This window comes from Xyrauchen texanus, chromosome 30 (genome assembly GCF_025860055.1).
Source record: "Xyrauchen texanus isolate HMW12.3.18 chromosome 30, RBS_HiC_50CHRs, whole genome shotgun sequence".
NCBI classification, from domain to species: Eukaryota; Metazoa; Chordata; class Actinopteri; order Cypriniformes; family Catostomidae; genus Xyrauchen; species Xyrauchen texanus.
The window spans coordinates 30,381,181-30,393,804 of NC_068305.1; the positions used below are offsets into that span (position 1 = coordinate 30,381,181).

At 35.4% G+C, this 12,624-nt stretch overlaps 1 protein-coding gene across 1 annotated transcript; it reads left to right on the plus strand.

Moving 5' to 3' along the window:
- The first annotated feature begins 270 nt into the window (after nucleotides 1-270).
- On the plus strand, nucleotides 271-10,796 carry LOC127623795 (prepronociceptin-like). The gene is made up of 3 exons (XM_052098313.1): nucleotides 271-360; nucleotides 5,737-5,913; nucleotides 9,369-10,796. Exons 2-3 carry the CDS (start codon nucleotides 5,791-5,793, stop codon nucleotides 9,975-9,977), a joined length of 732 nt encoding a protein of 243 aa, XP_051954273.1. The 5' UTR covers nucleotides 271-360; nucleotides 5,737-5,790; the 3' UTR covers nucleotides 9,978-10,796.
- The last annotated feature ends 1,828 nt before the right edge of the window (nucleotides 10,797-12,624 follow it).

The following is a 12,624-nucleotide window of genomic DNA, read 5'->3' on the forward strand; positions in this document are numbered from 1 at the left end:
AATTAATTTCTTGGACCATTACAAGGATAGATATACAAATTGAATCGTGCATATTTTTTGCCTAGGACCTAGGTCATTGCTTTTGGTGTGGGGAACAGGTGACGTTGGTAATATCTTGTACGTCAGCGTTGACTAAGGGTAGTATGGCTGTTCAGGTTGTGCGTAATACTACTCCTTAGTATAGCCCCATCCACAGACACTGAACCAGAGGGAGGGGTGTGTCATTATAAGAGGAGAGAGAAAGAGAACAGGCAAACAGTTGTACAAACCTTGAAGCTAAAGATTGGACGTAACCTCCACACTTCAAGACTGAAAGTGAGAGAGAGAGAGACTGAGAATAACCCCTATTACAGACTGCAGGTAACACAAGTTGACAGTTATTCCTTTCTTGTAATATTGTATTAGATCTAATTTCACAATGACAGGATGCTGATTACACCTGAATTGTGTGTTTTTTGTTTGTTTTTGTTTTGTCTGTTGTGACAAGATTTGTTTTTGTGAGAGAGCTAGTCTATTAATGTTAATTTATATTTGTTTAAGCAAAATGTGCAATTGTAGTTTTGCCGTTCAGTAGTCACAACCTTTATATACATATATATATATATATATATATATATATATATATATATATATATATATATATATATATATGATTGGTGCTGCTCTTTAAATAAATCTGTTTTCCATTAGTCGTGGCTTTTTCCAATGAATCGTCATTTGTACCAATCCACTGACGTAATATCTTTTTTTTTTTTTTTGCTTGTGAATTCTGGCCAAAAAGTTTTCTCTGGAGAAACCAATTTCAATGTTACTGTTTTAGTTTACTTATTTTTTGGCAGCTTATTTAATAATTGCCCTTTTTAAATGTTCTTTATTAGAATAGAATGAAATAAGTTTGATTATGTTTGTTTTGGAGGTTTACTGTTATGGCCTCCCTCAAAAAATTTTGTGCACTTGAAATTAAGTGTGCATACCTGTATAACATTCTAGACTACAGTACAAGAAAAATGTGTTCATTCTGCCTTATTGTCTGTCATTGCCTCGACTTTGATCACAGACACCTGGTTGGTTGTGCTGGGTTCAATGAAGAGAGAGGCAAAGTAATTTATAATTTACATTTACCTCTAATTTCATTGATATGCGGTGATTTTCAGCAGCTGTAATTAAACTAATCTTAATTCAATGCGACCATCTGAGACTCTCTTTAATCAACTACATTATAAGAATTGCAACAAGTGTTCCATTCACTGATAGTACAAATTCACGCTACTCGAATCACAACCCAATTAAATAATAAAATCAAGAAGACTGAAATAAATAATTGTAATAATGTAAATTGTCTACAGTACAGGGGTGGTGCACAGTTTTTTTAATTACCTTTAATCCATACATTCTTCATGAAAATAAAAAGCACAAAGATTAAGCTTCAGCACTGTGGCAATTAATCCAGTGTACATCATACAATACAAAATGTGTGACAGTCATTTAAAAATGAAAAAAATAAAACATGAATAAAATATGTGTGTGATAATCACAATATTATTACCTGTATATGGATGATACATAAATTATGCAAATTGCTGATAGATAAAACTGAATTTCAGAAATGTGTACCAAAATTATTGGGATTAAAAATTCAGTCAAATTAAAAATTATCTTTTTACATTTAAACAATTTCTCTTACATTAAAAATTCTCCAATTCATATTGGACAGATATGCCATTATTTTTACCAGTTGGTCTCTTGCCATGTGTGACAATATTACTGGTCATAATTACATGATATTGTTATAATGTTCCTTATATATTAGACCTTTGACTAATATAAATTCAAGATGTACAATATGTCTAAATCTAAAGTGTTTCAAATTGTGAAGATCATGCATCCCATAAAGGAATTCATTCAACAATCCTCTATGGGATATGAATTCAAACATAAATGCTACTTTTCTAATTTTGTGTAATCATTCAACTTCGTACTGCATTAGGGAGGCTATTTTACATCAGATTAATTACCTTTGCCGTGTTAAATTGATTTTACCCCAAAATCCATTAGAGCAGAAATTTTAAATGCATAATTGCAAACATCTGTTAATTAGGGTTGTACTCGGTTGTACACAGTCAAAAATAAATCTATTATATCAATTAATGCCCTCTGTGGATTTCTCAAAGTTGTCAACATTTAAGCTTGAGCAACTTATTCAATATTAATTGCATTGAAAAACACAATTACAAGCTGCATAGGATCACTGAAACTGAAGCTGTATAAGGTCAATGCTGCCATTTATAATGTTGTGTAATTGATTGCAATGATATATAATTGTGAATTGGATTTTATCTCAAGGGTATTATCAACTGTTCCTATTAATTTAAACCATAACACTATATGTATATCTAGATGGTTTCCATCTGTAGCTTTCCATATCATTGTTCTGAAAACTACTTGGTTCAAGCACTCTGAGACTGTGGACTATGACATGCATTGAAATTTTATACAACGCCTTTGCAGCTCATTGCGAGTGTTGTTCAAGTGCATCTTTCTTCTAAGTCTGAGCCATTTTGATTTTACATTGAAATCATAAACAATGTGAAGAAATTGTGATTTTATTTCAGCCAAGCCATCTAAAATCTATGCATTGGTAACTTTCATCCTTGGTTTTGATTTAAAAGGTGACACTGGCATTTACTGGATTTTCTCTTAGCAAAAATATCTTGTGCCAATAGTCCTTCAAAAAGAAACAAATATATAAACTTTTTGCTCCCTCCCCATTGTATTTATGGTGAATTCTCTGCTCATTGTCATGGCCACGGGGAGAAAAATGCAATGATTGCTGCGCTTTTGCCAGTGAAGAGGCAGTGTGTGTGGAAGGGAGACCATGATCATTTGCAGTGGGGCTGCAGACTCAGAGCCCTCCGGCAATTGTTGTGCTCTCAATTAAAGTAACCATGCGAATCCCTCCATTCCTCAGCTAAAATGGTTATGACAATGAGAAAAGGCAAGATTATTTTGATATGATACTATTGCAAAGGGCAAAATAATAATTGCTAGATGTAGCAAATAGGTGAGACATAATTTATGTGTAATAAATACAGTGCATTCACATTCAGGAGCATATAGGATGATATTAATAGAAATTAAAAAGATGTTGTTCTTCCTTCCTCCTATAAACAAAGTCAAGAAATAATCAGTCAAGAAATTAACCTAATGTAATTTTGACTTGAATCAAACCTGATAATTTAGATATTACCACATAAAACACTTTTTTTTTAGGCTCAAGTGTCTGATAACAAATATGAATAACAGATTGTTATTAATGCTTTAACACACAGTAATAACTAAATAATAAATCACTTATGGTGAACCATCTGCTTCACAAAACTAATACTGCACACAGTCAACAACAAAATAATAATGATTATTATTTAACCAGCTTTATTAGCAATAAACATTTGTTAAAGGTTTTTTAATGAATAAATGCCACTTAAAATGTCTAACTTTTTTGTGGTAAAACTGATATTAAAGAACCAAGTGTAAACATCAGTGAAAAATGTTGGTCTATCCATAAAGAAAAGTAATACTTTTTTTTTGATTGAAGTGAAAAATGTGCAGAATTTGCCTGCCACAATGTAAGTTTAAATCAAACTTTGTGTCTAACTTTATCTGTAAAACCGATATGTGGAAAAATGCAAATACAAATTAAAAATATTGATCTATCTCTAAACAAAAGTAATTCATGATTCTTGACATGTTATGACATAATTGGCCGAAAATAGGACAATACAGAACAAATTTGCCTTCTACCATGTAAGTCCAACCTCATGTCTAACTCAAGGCAAACAGGATATTAGAGAACCAATAACTGATTAAGTGGAAATGTCAGATAAAATATTAGTCTGTCTCAGAACAAAAGTCATTTATATTTGTTAATTCTAGTCAAGTCATGCCATAGTTGACTGAAAAATGAAAAATTACAGAACAGAAAGCAGAGTCCAAGAAAAGCAGCAGGCATGATTTCACGGTATCTGGTGGTGACTCAGTCCAGTCTTCTGCACTGATGCTTCTAAAGCAGTCATTGTACGGGGACAGAATGAAAATGGGGTTTGGTGTTTACTGTGGAGGTGATACAATCAGGTGGCTGCAGGAGAAGGTGAGCAGACTGGTCTAATCGGATTAGACACATTCCCTTAGATTAGTCACTTCATGTGGGTAAAGGCTGCGGACAGAGCATCTCCTCTAAGGGGAAATGGATCACCACAATAAAACTAAGATACCAATAAAAGAGTCTATGTTAAAGGGATATTTCACCCAAAAATTTAAATCATCATTTATCTTGTCACCATTTACCCACCCTCATGGTTTTTAATGTGGAACACAAAACATGTTATACAGAATGCCAGCTTCAGTCACCATTCACTTTCATGTTGTAAATGTTGACTGCGACTAACGGAGTAAATGGTGACTGAGCCATTGCACAGCCTTTATTAAATTGAGGCTATTAAGTATCTTCCCAAAGGGCACAATGGCAGTGGTCAAAAGTATCACCCAGAAACTGCATTATCCTATCCACAAAACAACAAAGGAACAGCATTAGTATTAAAATTGACAGTCGCTGAGTTTGATGGTTAGTTTTCCTTCGTATTTTGCACTTTCCCTCCAGCTGCTTTCTTGATTCCCATTATCTCTGACAAACACTTTTAATAAGAGATTAGCAGGGGATGATCGTAAAAAAGTCACTTTCCAAATTGAACTGTATTAATGATGCAAGGGATTTAATTGGTTGGAAAACTTTTTTTGGTGTATTGGTTTTTGATAGTCTTGTTCCTTAGAGTGCTCTAGACACCCATGTCCACATCAGTGGCTACAATTACTTTTTGATCACTGAGCATTAGACAAATGACAATCTCAAAATGATTTTATTGTCAAATTTTCATCACAACTCTGAAGTTCACTGAAAGAGTTTTGTTGGCTTTCATCAGAGAAACCTTTTAGTGTGTGTGTGTGTGTGTGTGTGTGTGTGTGTGTGTGTGTGTGTGTGTGTGTGAGCGCGCGTTTGCGCTCCTAATGTGGTCGTGACTAATGTGACTAATGGGAATTTGATTCACACTGAGTCTCGGACGTTTGGTCTTGATTGTGATTGTCATGAAGTGATCTTATCAGCAAATGGTCACATCTCTAGCTTTAAGGGGATACAGCACCCAATTCTTTCGTTATCTTTAAAATGCGTCATTATCGGCCCCAATATCTGGGATTAGCAAGAATTCATTTAGCTGATTGATAACAGAAGGGTCAAAGAAGGTGTTACCAGAGCTGATTAGTGACAGGTCATACTGGCCTGGATGCGCACAAAGAGATGAATATCATTGTGAATGGTACTACAGCCATAAAATGAGTGAAAGAACAGGACAAAGCCTAACAAGGTGCAAAAGGCAGATTGCTGGCTGAAACATGTGATCAAAGATGACTCATTTAGAGTCCCTGGCACAGCCACATTGCCTAGTATATTTCATGTCAGGAGTATTTTCTTAATTCATCTGCGAATCACTTCAAATTTGCCACTCTGTAGCTATATGAGACACCATCTTCTCCAATATACTGAGCTTGAGACAGCAACATAATCATACAGTTGTTAAACACACATTTGTACTGCACTGCGTTTGATATCATGTGTTCATCGTATAATAAATATGATGACCAAAAGAATTCTGAATCTTCTGCTTCTCTCTCCCCTTCATTCAGTGAACCCAGTGGCTACTCTGTGTAAGTTTGGTGTGTGTGTTCTGTGAAGAAGTCATGAAGACCCCATTTTGGACCCTGTTACTCTTAAGCTTGAGCGTCACAGGTCATAGTGACTGCCAAGGGGACTGTTTAACCTGTGGACTCCTCCTACCTGAATATCAAGCTTTTAATACATTGGTAGGTGCCACAGAAATTTGCTTGCGATCTCATGGCTTTTTCCAATGAATTGTCATTTGTACCAATCGACTGACATAATATCTGCACCAAACCACCTTATTTTTTGTTAAATTATTTAGCAAAATTGCTTTTTTGCTTGTAAATAGTCCCTTGTGATCATAATTCAATGAGTGTGTTAAAGGCATAATTCACCCAAAAAATTAAAATTCTTTCATCATACTCTATACTTACCCATATGTTGTTCCAAACCAAAACATTCTGCTTAAAATCTCCTTTGGATGGTGAAATCTTAAAAATCTTATGACTTTTACTCCCATATAAAAATAAACAAACCAACAAATGATTACGATTTTTTCCTAAGTTTTACCCCAAACCTAAACCTAACCATAAAGTCTAATCCCTTACCCAAACCTAAACCCTAAACCTAACCATAAAGTCTAATCCCTTACCCAAACCTAAACCCTAAACCTAACCATAAAGTCTAATCCCTTACCCAAACCTAAACCCTAAACCTAAACATAAAGTCTAATCCCTTACCCAAACCTAAACCCTAAACCTAACCATGTTTGTAATCGAAAAAACTACTTTTGTGTACCATGGAAGAAAAACAAATGTGGGTTTGGAATTAGACAACTGATGCGCATCCTTCAATCATTTGTATTGCCTACATAAATATGTAATGAGCAACCACATTTGTTCAGATGTTTCCTTTCTGAAAATAAAGTTTTGGATAGCTAAAATGTAAAGCCTGTATTGTATCAATTTAAAATTCTGCTTGTTTGCTTGCCAGTTGAACCTATTCTCTTGTTATATTATGCACTGACTGTGCAGTTTCATTTGAACTGCTACTACTTCTCAACCATAAATGAAAGACATAATTGTAATCCAGCAAATACGTCTGCAAGAGATCTTGAATCATGAGCAGAACAAGCAATTTTACAGGGAAACTTCAACTTTGTTAAAAGTATCTTGCTGTAATCAAGTTGCTAATGACTGTGCAGACCAAACAGCTGTGACTGGGGTGATTGGGGTAATGTCAGCTCATAATTGGCTGCTGTGGCTCTGTCAGCTGCTGATGCTGTGGGTAGGAATGATTGACACTTGGTGGGGGCGCTCTTACTGTGGCCACATGTGTCCCAGTGGGCTTGGTTTGCCTCTGTGACATGCAATGGCATGAGACCTTAAAATTTCATCAACAGATTCATACAAACGGCAAATTAAGACATATTCACACTCACATACAATGTACAATTTGTGTGTTTTCCAAAGCACACATAACTCAATATTATTTAAAAGAACAGTTCAACAAAAATGAAAATTCGGTCATTATTAACTCACCCTCATGTCATTCCAAACCCATTTGACTTTCTGCGGTACACAAAAATAGATGTAGAAAATACAAAGGGGAGACAGCCACAGTCTCAATTCACTTTCATTGCATCATTTTTTTCTTTCTTTCGTCCATACAATCAAAGTGAATGGTGACTGAGGCTTTTATTTTTTTTTATTAAACGGAAGAAAAAAATACATATGGGTTAAGAACAACATAAGGGTGAGTAAATGATGGCAGATTCACTTTAACTGTCCTGAAATGTATTGTCTTTAATCTCCTTTTGGATATTTCTTCAGAGAGTCATCAGCCATGGTCAATTAATTTCCACACAGGCAACTTTTAGTTCCACTCCATTGCTATATGCTGCTACACCATTTTCTCCCAATAAAACAGGGTATAGCTAAATAATCATCCTCAAACAGACCCAAGCAGGACATTATATGCACATTATTTGGAATGAATCAGCATTTCTCTACAGATGAGCACTGCCGGTCACATTCACAATGAAGATTTGTATCCCATTCTACTCACTCAATTATATTATTTCTTGCAATAATGTCTACATATAATTTCACATTCAAATACACTGTAACCAAGGCAATAGAAATAATTTGAAAAGTAGGGGGTATATCTAGCATACAAAAAGAGGGGGATCAAGCACAGACATTTCAAAAATTCATATGTATTTTTTGTCGTGTTTCACTTCTTAAAGGAAACGTTCACCCAAATATAAAAATTATCTCATTATTTACCCACTCTCATGCCATCCTAGAAGTGCATGTCAAAGTTGTTTAGAAAAATATCTGAGCTCTGTTTGTCCATTCAATGCAAGTGAATGATTATTAAAATTTGCAGCTCCAAAAATCACATGAATGCAGCATAAAATTTATATATTTATATATTTTCATAAATGTAAGGTGCTGTTAACGATTTTTTTCATGGAAAAGTATGCAAAAGTTTTCTACTCCCTTAAAGATATTAATGAAATAAGTGTCCTGAGACATCTCACCGGTCACTGTGACAGCTGTAGACTTTGTAAACAGCAAACAAAAATGTGTCCATGCACCGCGGACATTGATGCTTTTCACCTCATAGTTCACATAGTGTTGTATTTGAAGCGGATCATAGAAGCTACAATTCATAATGTTTGTCAGTTGAGGGCGCTATTGTGTCACTGTTGTATTTGACAGCCACAGGAACAAACAATGCTGCTCTTTTGCTTGGTTTTTGTCTCAAAATTATCTTTGGGGGTGGGGTTTTGGAATGAGAGGGCATGGCTAATTCAATGGCTTAGTCACATGAAAGTTTTAGAACGATAAATCGCTTACAGCACCTTTAAATCCATGTCTTCAAAAGAAATATGATAGGTGTGGTGAGAAACAGATCAGTGTTCTCTTCTCTCCTAAGAGTTCTTCTTGTTTTGTTTTTTGGTAATCGCATTCTTCATGCAAATTACCACGTACTGGGCAGGAAGAAAAAAACTTAAATATTGATCTGTTTCTGACCCACACCTATCATATCACCTTTACAGACATGGATTTAACCACTGGAGTCTTATGGGTTACTATTGTGCTGCCTTTATTTGCTTTTTGGAGCTTCAAGTTCTGGCCACCATTCACTTGAATTGAATGGAAAAACAGAGCCGAGATATTTTTCTATAAGTCTTCATTTGTGTTCTGCAGAAGAAAGACAGACACACATCTGGTATGGCATGAGAGTGAGTAAATGATGAGGGAATTTTTATTTTTCTGTGAAATATTCCTTTAAAATAAGATACATTTACTTTTATTTACTTTACTATACTACTTTAAGATATTAAGACAATATTTGATATTGTTTTCAGAGGGTATATCTTGAATTTATTTAATTTTTTTTACATCCATTTGCAAATGTTTTTTTTCTTGTTTTAAGCATAAACATTACAAAAAAAAATTAAGCTTACAAGAAAAAACAACTTAATGCAAGTTATATTCTCTGAAATCAAGTTTAATAAACAAATTTGGTCTGTCAAGTAAATTTATGTTGTTTTAAGAATATTCAGGGTTCAGTGGCTGCCATAGGACTAATAATATATATAACCCAATCCCTAACCCAACCTATTTCCCTATATATCTGTTTGCAGGTATGCATTTTGGAATGTGAGGCACAAGCATCCCCAGCCTTGACTTGGGATTTGTGTTACCAAGCAGTGGGTCTGAACCAGCTTCCCCTACCATTACAGCAGGAGGAAACTTCAAAGCGCTCTGAGGATGAAGTGGAGCCTCTGGCCACAGTGAGCATAGAGAATGATAATGGTGTGGAGTATACTGATGCTTTGGAACGGTTTCGACATGCAGCGCAAGCTCTCCGCAGCCAGCATCCATCAGAGGAGGAGACCTCACAGAAATTCGGAATTTCATATGACCCAGATCTAGACCAGGAGGAACAGGATGGCGTTGATGTGGTAGAGGAGAAGAGCGGCGAGGCAGCCGTCAGTTTATCCAAACGATTCGGTGGGTTTATGAAAGGCCGCCACGGGTTCCGGAAGTTGGTGAGCTCCGGAAGGCCTTTGCAAAAACGCTATGGTGGTTTCATAGGGATCCGGAAGTCTGCCCGCAAGTGGAACAACCAGAAGCGTGTGAGTCAGTTACTGAGGCAGTACCTGAGCTTGACGGGCCGCTCGGGTCGTTCAGGTCGATCGGGTCACATCAGCAACCTCTCCACCAGAATCCAAAGACAGAATGAAGTGTAGTACAGCCTCTCTGGTCTTTTCACTTACCTCAACTCAACTGCTCATCAGCCATCAGTAACTGTGATCATCTATCATGTACCACAGCCAAGAGCGAGATAAATCTTTGTTTAAATGATCAAACAAGATAAATATTTTGAAGCTTCGGTTTTTATCATTGACATTTCCATGGTGCCGTTCCAGACATAAATCATTATTAGGCTAAATATTGCTGATGAGAACAACTGATTGTGAATTTGAGAAACAATACTTTTAGAATTAACTTGCAACATTGTGGAAAAAATAAATGGCAAAGCAGTGAAACTTGAATTGAGTGCATGAATCAGTTACAGATGAGAGCAGTACGGTTTAGTGGAGTATCAGGTTTTCTTGTTTTGTTTTGGGGATTGACCTTACTGAGAGAAAAGCACTTTATATTTTTACTTTGCACATTATTGTGCTAAAATTGGTTGTTTTGCACAGATGGATTAAAGGCTTAGAGCAATCAGACAGCTGGATGTTTTCTTAAATTCTGTATTTGCTTCTAAATTAATAGCTGATTGTATTGTCCAAAATTAATATATAAAAAGGAATACTTGCAAGTTGGAGAACGGTGTGATGTTCTTCAAGACCTGTTTGGGTGTTTGAGTGCTGCCCCCTAGAGCTCATGTTAGAAATATTTGCTGCTGTAATTTATTTATTTATTTTGAGGCAACATCACGCAGAAAATGACTTCATTTCTTGACAGATATGAGTGAAATAAGTGTATTGAGAAATAACAGTTGTCTCTGTGACAGTCCTAGGCTACAAAAACATGAATAAAAAAATAAAAACCTAGAAAAGTTGAAACCCTGTGAGTAATCAGAAAACCTGTGGGCATTACCTTTACTTCTGCTCATGACATTACGTTATTTTTGCCGCAGGGCTACATGTTTGTTTGAACAATGTTCAGGAAACCTGTCTGAAAACCGTCATTATTTTTGCAAATCCATTTGGTGCCATCTTTAAATGTTTGGTTGCAACTCATTTTCAGACAAGACTGTCAATGAGAATATTTCTATTTAGCATGTGTTCCACCTTTTATGCATTGATTTATGGATGAAAATATTATACAATATTATACAAATGAGTTCAGCATAGTGCTTGTCAGACTCTCTCACATTAACACAAAACTCACATTAATAATAATAAAAAAAAATAATCCAGGTTCAAGTTCAACTCAATTGACAGCTTTTGTGGCATAATATTGCTTACCACAAAAATTAATTTAGACTCGTCCATCATTTTCTTTTAAAAAAGCTAAAATCGAGCTAAGTGAGGAACTTACAGTTGAAGTCAGAAGTTTACATACACTTGGGTTGAAGTCATTAAAACAATTTTTTTTATCCACTCTACAGATTTAATATTAGAAGTCGTCATTTAGGACATCTACTTTGAGCATGACAAAAATAATTTTTCCAAATTGTTTTTACAGACAGTTTGTTTAACTTTTAATTGACTATTACACAATTCCAGTGGGTCAGAAGTTAACATACACTAATTTAACTGTGCCTTTAAGCAGCTAGGAAAATTCCGAAAATTATGACAAGCTTTTAGACAAATAGCCAATTAGCTTCTGAAAGGAGGTGTACCTGTTAATGCATTTTAAGGCCTAACTTCAAAGTCAGTGAATCTTGCTTGACATCATGGGAAAATCTAAATAAATCAGCAGATTCAAAATCCCTCAGAAAAAAATTGTGAACATCCACAAGTCTAGTTCATCCTTGGGCGCAATTTCCAAATACCTGAAGGTACCACGTTCATCTGTACAAATAATTGTATGCAAGTATAAACACCATGGGACCATTCAGCCATCATACCACTCAAGAAGGAGATGCATTCTGTTTCCTAGAGATGAATGTAGTTTGGTGCGAAAATTGCAAATCAATCCCAGAACAACAGCAAAGAATCTTGTGAAGATGCTGAAAGAAGCAGGTATATGTATCTACATCGACAATAAAATGAGCCCTATATCGACTTAACCTGAAATGCTGCTCAGCAAGGAAGAAGGAAATGCTCCAAAATAAAAAAGCCAGACTACAGTTTGGAAGTACACATGGAAAATTTTTTAAATTGTTCTGTGGTCTGATGAAATAAAAAGGAACTTTTTGACTATAATGACCATTGTTATGGTCATTATATCACAAAGCCTGACCTCAATCTAATAGAAAGTTTGGGGGCAGAACTGAAAAAGGAGGTCTTCAAACCTGACTCAGTTACACCAGTTCTGTCTGGAGGAATGGGCCAAAATTCCTGCAACTTATTGTGAGAGGCTTGTGGAAGGCTACCCAAAAAGTTTGACCCAAGTTAAACAATTTAAAGGCAATGCTACCAAATACAAATAAACTGTATGTAAACTTCTGACCCACTCGAAATGTGATGAAATAAATAAAAGCTGAAAGTTTTCTACGATTAAATGTCAGGAATTAAACTGAGTTTAAATGTATTTGGCCAAGGTGTATGTAAACGTCTGACTTCAACTGTACAACAGAAGAGAATGGGCAAATTTTTGGAGGTTCTTAAGGCAGAAATGTGAAGCTTTTAATTTTTATAACAGCCCTTACATTAATTCTTCTGTTAAAACTCATGTATTATTTGAGCTGTAAAGTCATAATTTTGACAGTTTGTTTAG

Coding starts and splice junctions, on each gene's coding strand:
- LOC127623795 (XM_052098313.1), top strand. CDS start 5,791: ATGAAGACCCCATTTTGGACCCTGTTACTCTTAAGCTTGAGCGTCACA. Junction 5,914..9,368: donor ATCAAGCTTTTAATACATTG/GTAGGTGCCACA, acceptor ATCTGTTTGCAG/GTATGCATTTTGGAATGTGA.